The sequence below is a fragment of the Mytilus trossulus genome, chromosome 9 (assembly GCF_036588685.1).
Source record: "Mytilus trossulus isolate FHL-02 chromosome 9, PNRI_Mtr1.1.1.hap1, whole genome shotgun sequence".
In the NCBI taxonomy this organism is placed as follows: Eukaryota; Metazoa; Mollusca; class Bivalvia; order Mytilida; family Mytilidae; genus Mytilus; species Mytilus trossulus.
In genome coordinates this window covers 25,594,410-25,613,487 of record NC_086381.1, presented here as the reverse complement: position 1 = coordinate 25,613,487, position 19,078 = coordinate 25,594,410, and the positions used below count along the sequence as shown (strand labels likewise).

Below are 19,078 nucleotides of genomic sequence, written 5' to 3'. Positions count from 1 at the left end.
AAATCTAGTAATAAAATGTTCATCGTCCACCTAAATAAATAAAGATTTTAACAAAAGCCGAGTAGGACAGAACATGAAACATAAGTATAAACATCAATTAAAAATTTCTAATTATGGGCCCAGTTTTCAAGGTTGTACTAATCGGGGTCCAAAATTATTATATTAATTATTGTGCAATAGCAAGAAATGTTCAATTTGCACAGTATTCCGCAATAGCAAGAAATCTTCAATTGCAGAGTATTGTGCAATAGCAAGAAATTTTCAATTAGACAGTATTGCGCAATAGCAAGAAATCTTCAATTGCACAGTATTGCGCAATAGCCAGAAATATCTAATTGCACAATATTGCTCATTAGCAAGACTTTTCAAATGCACAGTTTTGCGCAATAGCAAGAAATATTCAATTGCACAGTATTGTCCCATTTTCAAATTGGTCCAAAGGGTCAAAAATTACACTTTTTGTTTGATTTCAACAAAAATTGAATATGTGGGGTTCTTCAATATGCTAAATCTAACCATGTATTAAGATTTTAATATTTGGGCCCGGTTATCAAATTGGTCCACATTGAGGTCTAAAGGGTCTAAAATTTAACATTATTTGATTTCATCAAAAATTGAATGGTTCTATGATATGCTGAATCTAACCATGTATTTAGATTTTGGATATTGGACCATAATAGGTAAAATTTTAAAGTTTTAAAGTTTAAGTTCTTAGACCACATTCATTCGGTGTCAGAAACCTATGTTGTGTCAACTATTTAATCACAATCCAAATTCAGAGCTGTACCAAGCTTAAATGTTGTGTCCATACTTGCCCCAACTGTTCAGGGTTCGACCTCTGCGGTCTTATAAAGGTGTGCCCTGCGGAGCATCTGGTTGGTTATCGTCTTGTATATTATTAAAGATAGAGATAAAATGTAAACAGCAATAATGTTCAGTAAAGACAGATCTACAAATACGTCAGCATGACCTGAAAGTTTCAATTGACCACTAAAGTATTTTTCGTAAATTTTTGTTATCTTTTACAAAAATCTTCTGAGATGACTGAGATAAATTTAACGAAATTTGGCCACAATCATCCTTTGAGTATTCATTTCCAAATATGTGTCCGATGACCGGTTTGCCAAACAAACTATTATTATTAAGAGAGCAAACCATTTGGTATTCATCAAATTTGCACCTGTCCTAAGTCAGGAATCTGATGTACAGTAGTTGTCGTTTGTTTATGTAATATATACGTGTTTCTCGTTTCTCGTTTTGTTTGTATAGATTAGACCGTTGGTTTTCCCGTTTGAATGGTTTTACACTAGTAATTTTGGGGCCCTTTATAGCTTGTTGTTCGGTGTGAGCCAAGGCTCCGTGTTGAAGGCCGTACTTTAACCTATAATGGTTTACTTTTTAAATTGTTATTTGGATGGAGAGTTGTCTCATTGGCACTCACACCACATCTTCCTATATCTATATATTCATAATTGGTGTTCTTTTTTCAATTTGATTGCCTTATCGTATCAACATATATATATATATATATATATACACTTACAAGCATACGAGTTCTGTATGAATAACTTTTCAGAATGCTATCATTTAATTAATTTGTTCATACGTGAAGTGAACCCCTTAAAACTTTGATGTCAAAAGGGTCCATAACTGATTGTTGTTAGAATTCATCAAGCACTAAATTATTGGGCCAAATATAACTGTTTAACTAAATTTGTTAATAGAAAAAAAATAGATGAAAGTCTATTTTCATTGCATTGATTTCATTTGTTTTGTGAATAAAACCTATAGTGTGTCAAATAATTAATCACAGTCCAAAAGCTTGAATATAGTGTTCATACTCGACCAAATTGCTAAGCTGTTACTTCTGTGATCGTATTAAGATGCGCATCGTGAAGCAGTTTATTTGTATTATAATATTTGAACTGCAATAAAGGATTATTCCCTTTATCGACCAAACCTGTCAAAACAAATGTGGTTAGCTTGTTATGGTATTTTTTGTTTGTTTTAGAAGTAAAAGTGGAAATATCTGACAATTGCAAAGAAACTGAAGATGAAAACCTTGCATCGATCGAAAAGACACCCCTTGTGTCTGACAACATACCGTTTGCAGGTAATTATCTTTCGTCCTGACCATTAGGACTGGTTATATTTTTATGAAACAAGTTTAAATTAAGTTGCCAATAAATTTTTTAACACTTTAAATATTTGGATTTTATATGGCTGTTATTTGAAAAACTGTAGATTTAGCTTCACTGTATCGATGGTAACTGGTTTTTAAATCATATTCTTTTAAAGTTTCGTGAACGTCATGTAATAGATATTGCCAAGTTTTGTAAATATCTTAAATATATATTTGAGTCTTGAGTCAATCTTAAAATTTGGTAGGTCTTGCATTGTCTATAATTATTGTACTTATATTTGAGACAATGTATTTCCAAAGAAAATGATCAAATATAATTTTGCCGTGTTTTCCGCTGTTTGCATATACACTGATATGGTCTATAAATCGCAGAGAATTTAATAGAATGAGGCAGCCTGCATTATACATTTATAGCTTCTACAACAGGACGTCATTTTATGGAGGTTACGATACAGGAAGTGGTAATCTCTCCAAAATAGCGTTTGTCATTAAGGCAAAAAAAAATGTTAAATGTTTTGTAATTGTATACTTGTCTTGAACAACCATCACCTGCAAAAACAATTTAAAAAACGCAAAACATTGAACACTTTTATCATGTATTTATATGTTCGCAGACAATTTACCTTAAAAGCCAATGATCACACTTACTTACTTAAATTTGTGTTGATTTAACAATATGGTAGAATATATACACAAAGGGTAAGGGGTATCCATCCATGACACAACTAAGTTCATACACAGCAAAACAAAACACACACAAAGCATTTAATTCCTGTTCTAAATCTCAAAATCAATACAAGTCCTTCAATACGGAGCAAAACAACTCTCTCCTCACTGCAAATTTCAAACGGTCCCTAGCACCGGCTTGTGTGCAATTCTTTGGAAAAAATATTTTGGATAGACTTTGTAAAATGTTACATCACCTAATTGGGCCCAGTCAAAAAAGATACGGGATACGGTAAAGTAATACATATTTTAACAAAAATGGTTCCTACGCACAAGGATAAATCTTAAACTGTGTAACATACACGGTTTCGTTTTGTATTAAAATGTAATTCTCTTTTTATTATTTTATCACACAATATTTTAATGATTTTATGTAAAACAAAATGCAATTTTTATCTTTCAGGTGGCGTGGTTACTGAGGAAGAGTGTTCAAAACAGCCCAAAACAATACCGGATCCGAGTTCTACAGGTAAAATGAAATCACACAATATGAACAAATTTAAAAAATTATTCAGCAATGGTGAATGTTTTAGTACTTGCTGTTGCTGAAAAGCCTTCAACAATGAGATAAGGGTATTCTTTTCCTACAGCTATATCAAAACGTCTCACAATTCTAAGTATTGCAATAAATGAGTTCTCAACTAAAACACTTGTAATAGTCACATCCTTTTATAGAAATTATTGACATCTTTAGAATTTTTACATTTTTTTTACTTTCTACGAAATTTCCATATTCTGAGACATAGTGAAATTTGTTTGGTATTTTTTTCAATTTGATTGTCTTGTTATCGTATCAACATATACATATATACTTACAATCATACGAATTCATTTCATCTCTATGGGTATCAAATTCTGCTGAACAAATCTTAATTGGTTATAAAGATGTGGAATGCTTATATAACTTTTGTAGCTGAGGGGTTATTTTATACAATAAACAAGTATTATTTCTGTGTATGTCTAAACAAATCACAACACTACGAAAGATCAATCCAGTGAAGGTGATACATGTACACGGTTGAAAACCCAAATTCTAATATGGCAGTTATCTTTCGCTTTATAAACAACACCATGATAGAATTCTCGATATACACAATGTATCTACACTTAGCGTAGATGACTTGATGTAAGTAATAATGGATGTTAAAATATGTCTACCACGTACATCCACATGTATCAAAATCTATGTGCAAACCCTCTGTAGATTTCGTCGTGTTAAAAAATGCACTTGAAAAAAACCTACAGAACCATTATTCTTGTTCTGAGGCATACCAAAAAGAACAACTGCGTAAGAGCTCGGAAACATGTTCACAATCAAAATATAAAAAAAATCCGCAAACTCCATTAATAATTTTGGTGCATTAACTTCATTTCAAAATAAGACGTCATATGACTCAAAACAACAAAATGGAGGATATTCCGATGCGTTAACCCTTCAAATGCGGAAGTAAAGTTTTGTGGTAGATGTTGTTTATCTTATTCTCACGACCGTATTTGACCCATTAGAGTGAAAATAGTTCATGGAAGCCATATATATGTGGTTAACGCTCAGGAGAAAATTCAAATATCATGGCCCAGGCTATGTGTAAATATCCGACTTATCTATGGCATCCATGAATTATTACATATTACATATTAAAATACTGTTGTATTATAATGTTTATTTTTACAAAGCCAAATCAGAATCCTGCACAGATGAAAAAGTTATTTTCAATTTTTGTTTTAATCAACCAACGCATTGTATGAAAAATTATTTCTCTGACTGCAGCTAACTATCATTTACGATAGATAATTAGCTAATCTACAATCAATTACATCTTCATATCTAATATTGCACTTTCTGTGTTACAACTCTAGATTGTAATGACAAGGAAAGGTAAACCTAAGCCACCAAAAGCTTAATTCTTAGTTCAGTCTAGGTTGCCGAGTGTTTTAAAGCTCTGTACACAGTGCAGGCGGCGTTATCTCGATAACCCAATACGTAGATTTAACAGAACTGTACTGATATTTAGAGTATTGGTAAATCTAATGTGGGTTTCCCGTCGTGTATCACCTTCACTGGTGATCCAATAGATGGATTTGTTGACGTATTTATATTTTAAGACTTTGTTTATACATATATAACTACAGACCACCCTTCTTTTTTGGCTGCTGTCATTTCATAAAAACACAAATTGAATGCTGACAGTCATGTCCTTTGGATGCCGGAATCAACTTTTATTTTGAAAGCTGGCATCTGTCTCCTCCTTTTGATGCAGGCATTGGTCTATGTGGCTGACAATCTTTGCTTTACAGACTGGTATCCGTTCCTTCTGATTCCGGAGCGCATTAGATTAATTGAAGTAGATGTGCAATCGCTCAAATGAAACGTTTTATCTTTAAAAAATGTCGTATATTTTGTGTGTATAAAGTAGTAATAGACGTCTGATGAAATATAAAAGTAAAGCACATAAATATAAAATTGGTGATCATTATATTTATAATAAAACTACAAATGCAATGAACCAGTAAGACAAATATTATATTGTATAAAGGAGTTAACGGAGCAGCTTGTCCTAGACATACACTCTACATCTTAGATGAATAAGATGATCCACATAAGTTTTGAAAGTCTCTGAATAACAATGTGTGTATGGCAAAGCCCTATTTTTAATGTTAGTATGTACAATGTATTGGCATACAATACATTAGATAAGACGACATGTTTCTATTAATTGATTCCATACAAAAATGTATGTACCGCTTTGTAAAACAATGCACAAAATATTTGATTAGCAGTAGTGGGGAAAATTTGTTTTTGATTTATACGTTGTTTTTTGTAATTGTCCGAATCGCTGGATTTGTTGTCTGCAAATTTTCGTGTGTCAGTGCATCAACTTTTACTAAACATATTAAAGAATAGAAATTATGTGCAAGACGTTTAAATCAACAGTGAAGACCATCATCAAAACACCGTCAAAACAAATCAATGCGTGGTTGACGAAAGATCAGCCCAAAACACAGTGCATGATGAAGCCAGGAAGACACATATAGAATTCGAAACAGATAGACAGAAGTTCAATATGAAATCAGACTAGCAAGCAGACATCAGATGACAAATGTAATATGTAACAACATCATTCGACTTTAGTCATATATCAAAAGGAATGGACACAAACATATTCGATAGGACCTCATCACATGACATGCCCAGATGACAACCTACATTTCTATGCTAAGATTATATACCAGGAAATAGCACTAATCTTATCTTATCTCTATTATATAAAAAAGAAGATGTGGTATGATTGCCAATGAGACAACTATCCACAAAAGACCAAAAATGACACAGACATTAACAACTATAGGTCACCGTACGGCCTTCAACAATGAGCAAAGCCCATACCGCATAGTCAGCCTAAAAAGGCCCCGATAAGACTATGTAAAACAATTCAAACGAGAAAACTAACGGCCTTATTTATGTAAAAAAAAAATGAACGAAAAACAAATATGTAACACATAAACAAACGGCAACCACTGAATTACAGCCTCCTAAATTGGGACAGGCACATACATAAATAATGTGGCGGGGTTAAACATGTTAACGGGGTCCGAACCCTACCCCTAACCTGGGACAGTGGTATAACAGTACAAAATAAGAACGAACTATAAACATCTGTTGAAAAAGGCTTAACTCATCAGATGGACAAAAATATAAGTGGACGTGGCCGGGTATTTATACATCCCGACACAAAAAGACACAATGAACATATCTGAGAGTACTCGCAGTTATCTGACAGCTAGTTCAAAGCCACTAACGACTAATAAAAAAATCATGCATCTAAGACTTAACTATCCGTACACATCCAACATCCAATGGATTTAGTGTAAAGACGTCATAAACAGCCAGAGAAAAACATGACCTTGTGCAATGCCAAGTTACAGGTATCGACAGATTGTAGATTCATGAATATGTATATGTAAAACATACTAGTAAAATTTAGTTAGCTTTTAATCTACTGATAACAAAATCAATATGTATTCCAATACAAACAATATTCAATGATCTTATGACAGTGTTGAATAGGTAACCTTTTAGAATAAGTTTATTTAAAGGAGCGACAAGTTTACATGGATCATTTCTAAATTTCCGGGCACGGTTAACAACATTTCCGTAAAAATGAGGATGTGCTATCCCGTTTTCTACAGGTACATTCAAACTTCAAAACCAAATCTTTATATCAATGGAAAAATTTAGTAAAGGTTTTAAGTAATTTATGGTAACGATATCCCTGGTTTAATAATTTACCAGTAATACATAAGTAGCGTTCGTTAAAATAAAAAAAAACGTCACAACAGTCACGGGCATAGCGAACAAGTTGTGAAATATAAACACCGTAAGATGGTGCCAAAGGAACATCACCATCTAAAAATGGAAAATTAACAATAGGGAACGAAAAATCGTCCCTTTTGTCGTAAGTTTTAGTATGGAGTTTCCCGTTTAAAACCGAAATATCTAAATCAAGGAAAGGACAGTTATTACCGAATAAATTTGATTTATTTAAAATAAGTTCCTTGGGGTTAAATTTCAGCAGTATATAGAGAAAATTCTTGATTATTTTACAAAAAATATCATCAAGATAACGGTAAGTGTTGTTGAATTTGTCAATTAAATGCAATTTCGACGGGTCTTTACTGAGTTTAGTAAGAAGAAGGCTTTAAATAAGTTGCAGCAAATATATCTACATTCAGCTTTACCAAACGACCATTTAATTAAATAGGAAAACTTTTGTTTAATAAGATAGTGTGGAAGTGTAGTGTAAAGAGTAGAAAAATCAAAACTATTAACAGAATCAAAAGGACCATCAAAAGCCCGTAATTTATCTAAAACATCCAAAGATTTTTTTTACACTCCAAAAATAGTTTATACCACTATGTTCATATATTGTATTGCAATAGTTCATGGTAATCTCTTTAATAGTAGTTAATGAACTACCAAGACTCCCCAACATGTCTGAATGATAAATTTCTATATTTTATAAGATGCTGTTTCAGCAATCTCATTAAAATTAATCTGTTTTGTAATTTTGTGCAGGTACCAAGTTTACAGTTGCTGACATGTCTACAATGACGGATACGATTGGGCAATCAGGTAATGGTATTATCTGACATTTGTTTTCTGAAATACCCAAGAATAGGCAAGGGTTTGGAATAACAGATGTAGATGATTTATCTAAGTGAAACAAATTAAAATCGAATTTATCATCAAGACCTTTTTTCTTATTTTAAACTATTTTTATACGAACGCAAAAATTGAAAAGATTTTGGTTGTATATTGGTATCACGTTGGCGTCTTCGTCTGCTTCGTAGTCGTCGTCCGAAGACTTTTGGTTTTCGCACTATAACTTTAGTATAAGTAAATAGAAATCTATGAAATTTAAAAACAAGGTTGACGACTACATAAGGTTGGGATTGATTTTGGGAGTTTTGGTCCCAACAGTTTAGGAATTAGGGGCCAAAAAAGGCCCAAATAAGCATTTTCTTGGTTTTCGCACAAAATCTTTAGTATAAGTAAATAGAAATCAGTGAAATTTAAACAAAAGGTTTTTGACCCGTGGAAGGTTGGGATTGATTTTGGAGTAGAGGTCCCAACAGTTTAGGAATAAAGGGCCAAAAAGGGCCAAAATAAGCCTTTTTATTGGTTTTCGCACCATAACTTTAGTATAAATTAATAGAAATCTATGAAATTTAAACATAAGGTTTATGACCATAAAAGTAAGGTTGGGATTGATTTTGGGAGTTTTGGTCCCAACAGTTTAGGAATTAGGGGTCAAAAAAGGCCCAAATAAGCATTTTCTTGGTTTTCGCACAAAATCTTTAGTATAAGTTAATAGAAATCAGTGAAATTTAAACACAAGGTTTTTTGACCCGTGGAAGGTTGGGATTGATTTTGGAGTAGAGGTCCCAACAGTTTAGGAATAAAGGGCCAAAAAGGGCCAAAATAAGCCTTTTTATTGGTTTTCGCACCATAACTTTAGTATAAATTAATAGAAATCTATGAAATTTAAACATAAGGTTTATGACCATAAAAGGAAGGTTGGGATTGATTTTGGGAGTTTTGGTCCCAACAGTTTAGGAATAAGGGGCCCAAAGGGTCCAAAACTAAACTTTGTTTGATTACATCAAAAATTGAATAATTGGGGTTCTTTGATAAGCCGAATCTAACTGTATATGTAGATTCTTAATTTTTGGTCCCGTTTTCAAATTGATTTACATTAAGGTCCAAAGGGTCCAAAATTAAACTTAGCTTGATTTTAACAAAAATTGAATCCTTGGAGTTCTTTGATATGCTGAATCTAAAAATATACCTAGATTTTTTTATTATTGGCCCAGTTTTCAAGTTGGTCCAAATCAGGATCCAAAATTATTATTTAGAAATTTTCAATTGCACAGTATTCAGCAATAGCAAGAAATCTTCAATTGCACAGTATTGTGCAATAGCAAGAAATTTTCAATTGCACAGTATTGCGCAATAGCAAGAAATCTTCAATCGCACAGTATTGTGCAATAGCAAGTATTTTTATTTGCACAGTATTGCGCAATAGCAAGAAATATCTAATTGCACAATATTGCGCAATAGCAAGAATTTTTCAATTGGAGTTATCGTTCTTTGTCCAGAGTTGAATCAACTGAAATCATTGTTTTATACATTATACAATGTATATTCACTTTTACTACCAACTGATAAATTAAAACAATCTTTACCATTCAGTGATAACAAGCACTTTTTTTACATTTTAATATTTTTAGATGTATTTAAATGAGTAGTTATTGTTTCAAACTGCGTTTTAAATTTGAATTAAGACCAGTTTTGGAAAAAGGGAAGGGGGATGTGAAAAAAAATGGGGGGGGGTCAATTTTTCTTATTTCAGAACTCATAAATAAAAAGAAAATTTCTTCAAACATTTTTTTTAGAGGATTAATATTCAACAGCATTGTGAATTGCTCAAAGGCAAAATAAAATTTTTAAGTTTATTATACCACATTCATTCTGTGTCAGAAACCTATGCTGTGTCAACTATTTATTAATCACAATCCAAATTTAGAGTTTAATCCAACTGGAATGTTGTGTCCATACTTGCCCCTCCTGTTCAGCGTACAAACTCTGCGGTCGTATAAAGCTGCGCCCTGTGGAGCATCTGTTTTTTTTTTATCACTAGCAAAACTTTTTTATCATTTCTTTATTTCTAACTTAGTATCAATGACTCAATAGTTCCTCCGTCGGCTCTGAAATGATGAATGTGCTACTTTAAAATTGCTCCCTTAAAAAAGTACCATGAAGCTCTTCAATTTTCCTTATCAAACTTTAAAAAAAAAACTATTAGTCGACGTCACCTTGACAAGACCAATGAAAAAACAGACAAATGACGAAACGACAAACAAAAGCCCTCATTGCACTACATTTTATTAGATAATTCTGACTCAGCAACATGAACCGAACCAAATCCCGTTAAATATTTGATATTCCAAATGAATAAAATTGAGAATGGAAATGGGGAATGTGTCAAAGAGACAACAACCCGACCAAAATAAAAAAACACAACAGCAGAAGGTCACCAACAGAAGCATTTTTCGCGTTGCTAATGTAAGTAAGAATTTGGTGAAATATCATTCGCAAAAAACAGGCCGTGGCTACGTACGACAAGTTGAAAACTTTTCGTGGTTATTTGAGATAAAGATATTTCAATAATGGTAGATCAGCTCGTGATTTCAGCTAGTCTAATAAATAACATGCATGGATTATTTTTTTATACAATTTATGCTTCAGTTTAACATACCTGATTAATGTACATTTTCCAAAATCTCGAAATGACATTTAATACAAATTTCATTTAACCTTAAAAAAAAAAGCAATGTTAGTCTACTGGTGTCTGATATTCATTTAGAATATACTAAAAAGGGGTTGCATGAAAATCAAACGGATTTAAACTGAGTGCAAATTTACAAAATAGTTATAAGAGGAAGCAACGTTTTTGGTATTATATAATATTATCATTTTACGTTTAGATAAAAAGGAGATGATTGACAACTTTTCAATGACCGGTAAGTAGAATGTGTCTAGTTCAATTATCTATTAATAGGCATGAGGCGAATTAATCTGCAATGTAATGCATTATATAACAACTACTCTTACAAGACCATGCAATAAATTACAATTACAATTACATGCTTTTATCAAAGTCATACATTATATTACAAGTACTTTTGCGAAGTAATGTATTGAATTACACATTACATTTTGTAAATTTGTTTATTCAGTGAAAAGAAAAATTAAACATTTAAAAAAAAAGTGTCACAAAAGATTCTAGCATATTCATCAACTGTATTGAATTTAATAGTCAGACGTGTATACTATGACTATTATATCCTAAAGGTGTCCTCCTTCATGCACATTCTATTAGGCCTGATCTTTCAAATGATATTTTTTACTATCCGACTGTTCTACAAAACCTATCAACTTTGTCAATAGCTCTTCTATCTTTGGTTTTAAAGTTTCAAGATATACATCTCTCATTTTTCACTTGAAAAAAAAAAAAGAGATGAGGTTTTATACTTTTTATGTCCCAGCTACGATAGTAGAGGGGCATTATGTTTTCTGATCTGTGCGTCCATTCGTCCGTCTGTTCGTTCGTCCGTTCGTTCGACCCGCTTCAGGTTAAAGTTTTTGGTCAAGGTAGTTTTTGGTGAAGTTGAAGACCAACCAACTTGAAACTTATGACACATGTTACCTATAATATGATCTTTCTAAATTTTATGCCAAATTAAAGTTTCTATCCCAATTTCATGGTCAACTAAACATAGAAAAAGATAGTGCGAGTGGGGCATCCGTGTACTATGAACACATTCTTGTTCTAACTCCATGTTAACGTTACTTTTTTAAATATACATAAAATTCATTCAATGTTTTTTTATTATTTCAATCAAAATATTAACTCATAATTTCTTTCCTAATCATAATTAAAAAAAACAAAGCTTAAGATCTTTGACACAGTGAAAAGTGTACTTGTAAAACAAACTAATAAGTGTTTTAAAACAATGTTCAATTATCTGTTATTTAATCATGACAGGTTATTCACTGATCTTTTGACCTCAATGGAACACTTTTACAGTGATGTTTTTCAAATATTACTTCTTTTTAAGAAAAATGTATGAAAAAGCAAAACAAAACTAGATCTGATATATAGTGTTGTGTTAATTCAACAAGTGATTTATGTGTAGTGTAGAAGAAAAAAATTGAAAATAGAAAATAATATTTTCTTAGTGAATCAAGAAATCTTGATTTCTGTTTTTGCTCAATCTCCAACAATCTGAAAGTTAAATACTATTATCTGAAAAAATGTAATGCATCTAATGCAATGTAATGCATTAAATTACACAACTTTTTGTTTCAGTAATGCATTATATCACAATTACATATAATTTGTTACCATCCATTACAATTACAAATTTGCATTACCCCATGCCTATCTATAAATGTTTAAAATACTTTTATATTATAGTTACTTTAATTTAATCGGTATGAATACTGACGGATTTCCAATTTTTCGTGAAAAAAACTATTGATTTTGCTCTTATTATTTAAAAAAAAATTAGTTTATTTCTTGCGTGTAAATTTTTCATAAGATGTCACTGACATGTTTGGTATATAATATCACGCAGTAAATGCACCTTTGGAAATGACCCTGCTTAACCGAATACTTTTCTTTGTGCACATTATCTCATAAAATACGACATCACGAGTTGGTTAACCGTTATTGAATAACCGTTTCACAGATGATATCGGATATGTTCCTTTTCCTTTTCCTTTTCACCAATGTGACCTACCGAATTAGACTATTTACCGGATTTGTAATAACATAAGCAACACGACAGATTCCACATGTGGAGCAGGATATGCTTACCCTTTTGGAATAGCTGAGATTACCACCAGTTTTTGGTGGGGTTCGCGTTGCTTAGTCTTTCGTTTTTTATGTTGTGTATTCTGTTATATTATTTGTTTATTTGTCTTTTATTATGAGCCATTCATAATCATAATTATAGTTTTATAGTAACATTTAATAATCCGGAAATGAGGTTTTATTAAGGTCTTCAACAACTGCATATTATTAGTGGCGTTTTAAAGTGAATGTCTCGCTGTTTGAACAGAAAAAACTATCAAAATTCATCAGAATTTAGATAATTTCAAAATATATATCTGGAACATGATAATAGGAGAGCTTACTTAAATGGATCTTTTCTGATGTAATTTGAGTCTTCCAAATGATTCTTAACATATGTCAACGTGTGGCGTTAGATAAGCACATTTTATTTTTGGAAAATAAAAGTTGATCTGGGTTAGGTTTGTCCTAGAAGTTGTTTCGACATTTGTTTTAGTAAAAACAGTGTTATTAGAATAATTTCATAAATTCACAAATGCATGCCACGCAACTGAAACGGGTTTTTCGGGAAGAATTGTGATTGGGTACTTTCAAACCAATTCGTAAGATGTGTTATTTTATAAGTTATTGTTATAGACAACTGTATAATATTTTTAACTAAACAAAATTAAGTTAGCAGGAAATATAGAATCAACATCCAATTTTAGAAATTAGATTTGTTTGACATGTTTAAATTTTCATATCGATGGGGGAGGAATTGTGTTGCCTTTATTTTATATTAATTTCTGTTTGAACTAATTTCATCTTTCAGATTACAATCCAATGTATGCAATGATAGAACTATGGACAACTGAAGACAATAAAGTAGTAGTCACAAATGCGTTAACGAATCTCAAAGGATTAAGTAGGTCACACGATGTGTTGACCGTTATTGGATCCTTTGGATGCGGAAAGTCCACTGCACTTCGTCATGTTGCGTTATACCTACACAGATGCTTTGATTACAGAATTATACCAATCAGTTCTCCAGAATCCATTAAAACATATTTTAACAGTGCATTTAAACAAGTATTTGTTTTAGACGATGTATTTGGGAAATACTCTGTTGACAAGCAAGTGTTGGATCTATGGCAAAGCGAAGCCATTGAATTAAAACAGCTTATAAAATCAAAAGAATCAAATCAAATCAAAATAATTTTATCTTGTAGGGAAAACATTTTCAATCAGGTGAAAGGGGTCGAAATTCCTCTTATTTCTGCCTCAGTATTCGATTTATCATCCTTAGACAATAGGTTGTCAATTAATGAAAGGACACAAATTGCTGAGAAATATCCCACCATAAATCAAGCACAAACTTTAAAACAGTTAAACATTCTTTCGAGATTCGATTTTTTTCCTCTACTATGTTCTCGGTATTCACAAAAGTCTTCGAACGACATATCTGAATTTTTCAACGAACAAATATTTAACGAACATCTTACTTATTTGATGAATTCAGATGATCAAAGCACATTTACAACTTTGCTTTTATTCGTTTTGTTTAATAATAGTATTTCTGCAAATTTATTATGGAATAGTTCACATATGGGATGGGTTGTAAGCAAATTATTTCCTTCAAATTTATCCATGGATTCAGTGGAGACAAAGATAAAAGATCTATTAACATCGTATGTCAAGATGTGTAATGGAAACTATGCTATTCTGAACAGCAAATTATTTGATATCTTAGTATCATTTTATGGAAAACATAAGTTCGAAACTGTACTCGAATTCAGTGAAAGTAGTGTTTTACGTGATTGTTTTCAATTTGAAACTGTAGATAAGTACACAGACTATCTTGTTTCAGTTTCAGCAGCAAACGAAAAGGCATATTTTAGACGTTTGGCGAAAGATTTAGAAGAAGACTTAATAATTGATGTATTTGAAAATCGACAAATGCAGTTTCCCCTATATCGAACAAAGTTTATTAGATTCCTCAATGAATCTAAATGCATGATCGAGCATGTGCTAGCATTTCCTATGAAAAAATATTCACTTATGTCGTTGATGGCAGGTTACGGTTATAATGATATTGTTCAATTATTTCTAGATAATGGATACCAAACAGTTTTGGAAGATTCAAATGAGTGTACACCTCTGTTATGTGCAGCTTGTAAGGGACATGCAAACACAGTTGAAATACTGTTAAAATGGGATAGCAATCCAAACATAAGAAACAAAAAGAATAACACGCCCTTACACGTAGCCGCAAAATATGGTTTTAAAGACATTATTCAGTTACTACTAGATTACCATGCTGGCATAAACCCTACTAACAAGTTTAACAGAACACCTTTATGGATAGCATCCTCTGTGGGCAACGTTGAAATAGTTCGTCGTTTATTAAAACATAATGCTGACCCGAATATTCATGATGACATGAATCAAACACCTTTAATGGAAGCGTGTCGAAACGATCACTTAGACGTTGTCTCTGTGTTGCTTGACTGCAAAGTCGATTGTAACTGCATGAACATATATCACGAAACAGCTCTCTTTATAGCGTCAAATAAAGGTTCATTTGAAATTGTTAAATTATTGCTAGAAAAGAATTGTCACCCAGATATTCCCAATGCAGACAACGAAACCTGTCTTTGGATATCCTCATTCTTGGGTAACACCGACATTGTAGAAGAATTACTCCAAAGACGTGCTGATCCAAATATTTTAAATACAAAAAACGAATCGCCACTCTTGATAGCTGCAAGTATGGATTATCCTAGAATTGTTAACATTTTAATTAACTACCATGCTGATATAAACATTGCCAATGAAAACGGAGGATCACCACTTTGGATCGCATCAAGCAAGGGTAACGCTGAGATCGTGAAAATACTTTTAGAACACAATTGCGAACATTTTAGTATGTCCAATAATATTCGATTTTCACCTTTGCACATAGCAACACTGAACAAAAAAACAAACGTTGTACAAATTCTGTTAAAAAAGAAATGCGATCCAAATATAACAGATGAATATTTCAAAACACCACTGCATGTAGCATGTGATATGTGTGCTATTGAAATAGTTGAATTACTGCTTGAACACAAAAGTAACCCGAATGCAGTTAGTAAAAAACATGAGACGCCCCTTCATATAGCTACTAGAAACGGTTTTTATGAAATCGTTCAGTTACTGCTTCGCTACAATGCCATTTGTGACGTTACCGATGTTAAAAATGAGACGCCCCTTTACATAGCAACGAAAGAAGGAAACAATCGAATTGTGACACTGCTTTTAGCACATAAATGTGACATTAACATTAAAAATGTCATTCACCAGAGCCCTCTGTATATTGCGACCAATAACAATTATATAGAGATCGTAAAATTACTACTACAAAGCAATTGTGATCCTAATGTGCATGATGACAAGAATCCGACACCTTTATATCTGGCATCAAAAAAGGGTTTTGTTAATATCGTTGAAGAACTGCTTCTACACGATAGTGATCCAAACATTTGTTACAAAACAAAAAAATCGCCTTTGTATATAGCCTCTAGTAAAAACTACATTAAAATAGCCAACTTATTGATACAACATGGAGCTTTTCTTGATACCAATAATTTATCGTATGTGCCTCTTTTGGTGGCAACACGCAAAAGTAACATTGACATTGTGAAATTATTATTAAAAGAAGGCTGCAATCCTAATCACCTGGATCAAAACAATGAGACAGCATTGCATATTGCTTCGCGATGTGATCACAGAAAGATAGTCAAACTATTGTTGGATTACAACTGTTATCCTAATTCTACAAACAACGAGAATCAAACTGCCATTCAAATTGCAAAACTGAAACAATATAACGGTATCGTTGCGTTATTACAAAAGACTGATTCCTGAGGTAGAAGAAGTATTTAATTTTGACCAGTGAACAGTGCGAGTTCTTTGTTCTTTTTTTCAAAAGTAATGAAACAGATATAGAGCAATACATGTCAAGCTGCCAAATGTTACTAACAAATTCATGTTTGATCATAACAAAAAGGTTTTTTTTTCTTTTGATGGTGATAATTTCTTTTATAGATTTAAACATATATATCTTTCTCCCAGCAAAACAATTTGATAATCATTAACGTTGGTCTATTCATGCTTAAAGACAAATAATTGAAAGATGTTGTAGGCAAACTATTAATCTGTTATATACCTGTTATACCAAAACGTCTGGTATGTCTTTATTTTTGTTTACAATTTGTATAATCAAGCACTGGTGATCTTTGTTCATAATCGGGCAACATTTTTATTTCCATGTTGTAAAACGAAATGTATAATGCATTCGAGAATGAAAGTGAATATGATCCATTTAGTATTAGAAGTTAGAATCTAATTGTTTTCAAATTCTAACTTCGTGCCTTGCTTAAATACCTTTATACAAGTATAACATCCAATTGTTGAACTTTCTACATCAAAGCTTTATAAAATCTGTTTAAGCGTTGTTGATTAGATAATGAGAAAAAAATAACGGTTACAAAAGCCCAACTATTACTGTCAAAATTTTACTGTTAATTTTTTTTGTGTGTGTAATTATCTTATTTTTCAAGTTGAAACATTTGAAATTAAATAATACAGTATTAGACACAAAGTATAAAAAGATAATTAAACACTTGAAAGATCGAATAAATCATAATGGCATAATAAATATAAATATTTCAATTGATTTTGTTAAGTAAATGCTGCTTCTAACAATTGCCACTTCTGATCCATTTTAATTTTTTGTCTAGGGGTTATGAAACATACAGAGTATTTTCTATTTTAATCCAATACTTTAAATATTCTATCCTACCATATGTTGTGGGCAATATGCTCTAACACCTACATTTGTATATATAGTATTTAAGTAACAACCAATAAGATATTATTAACTGTTTTACTGTTGACAAAATCCGCAGACACACCTAAAATGACCTCTTTTGCACTGAATGGCAATAAGATGTCATAATTTCTAATCCAATCTATAATGGAAAACCAGAAGTTTCGTGTTACATTACATTCCAAAAAATGTGATAAATATTTTCTCTAATTTCTGAAAAAAAATATACATGGTTCAGTTTCTTTTAATTTACATTTAAATAAAAAGAAATTAGATGGTAGAATCCTATGAACAATCTTTAATTGAAAATTTTGTAAAAACCATTTTTGGTTATAATGAAGAGCATGGAATAAATAGCATTCCAATCGTCAATCTTCATATATAGGCCTGTTTATTACGGGAAGATAAGGATAATACTCAGTATCCTCTAGAAATAAATTATAGAGAACGTTACAAGATTTTGTTTTTTTTAGACTATATCTACTAATTTATTTTTAATAATATCTAGTTTAGAACTACCTTCTATCTATTTGAAATAGCACTTAAAATACCATAAAACTCTACAAAATTGATATTGATATTATACATTTTTACAAATTCTACATATTAGAATAATGTATTATTATCTGACACCAGATTATTGATTAAAAATATACAATTTTCAATATATCTACCCTTCAAAATCATCTTGTCATCAATTTTTATGTTTGAATTTAGCCATATGGACTGGGCCAGAATATCTGTATTATTTTCAACTTTCAACTTTTTACCAAGATATCAATCCAGAAAGGATTGACTTTTTTAGCTATCCTTTTTTAGCAATCCTTCTTTACTTAAATGTAAAATAAACCCCCCAAAACCTACAAAAATATATTTTGAAACTCCTTTAAAACCCCATCTGGGGGTGGTGGTAGGAAAGACAGTCAGAACTTGAACCACAATAGGAAGTTTTAATCACAACAACCCTCCCAATATATAATTGTTCTCTATAAGCTCAAGTATTAAAAAGTGACTTGATACTGTTTATCTTAGCTGTAAAATTACATAGAGTCTTATCCATTTTAGGCAGCTCAAACCATATACCTAAAAGTTTTAACATCCCAAAAAGGTTCCAGTATTTTTTCTGTGTAATGTATTTTTTCCAAATTACAAAAAAAAAGTTACTTCCCTTTTTCCTTTCTACTTGCCATCTTGCCGTAGCTCTTGTTATTATCCCTTTAACACTTTTTTCCCAAGTATTTTTAATTCAAGTTCAATCCCTTACCTTTTAGTTATTCTCCAAAAGTTTGTTTTTTTATCTAATACTGATATCTTATATAGTAATTCTTTTTCTTTTTTATTTGCTTCTTTTTTGGAAGGACGAAAATGAGATTCAGATCCGCGAACTTTCATCTTAATCATATCCAATAAAAGCTGATAGCTTATACTAAACTGTGTATCTTC

At 31.6% G+C, this 19,078-nt stretch overlaps 1 protein-coding gene across 1 annotated transcript; it reads left to right on the top strand.

The window, feature by feature from the left end:
• Positions 1–14,463: 14,463 nt before the first annotated feature.
• On the top strand, positions 14,464–16,671 carry LOC134684424 (ankyrin-1-like). The gene has a single exon (XM_063543708.1). The coding sequence runs from the start codon at positions 14,464–14,466 to the stop codon at positions 16,669–16,671; it is 2,208 nt and encodes a 735-aa protein (XP_063399778.1).
• Positions 16,672–19,078: the final 2,407 nt, after the last annotated feature.

Bases quoted from the DNA above. Each gene is read 5' to 3' on its own strand.
- LOC134684424 (XM_063543708.1), top strand. From the start codon at position 14,464: ATGTGTAATGGAAACTATGCTATTCTGAACAGCAAATTATTTGATATC.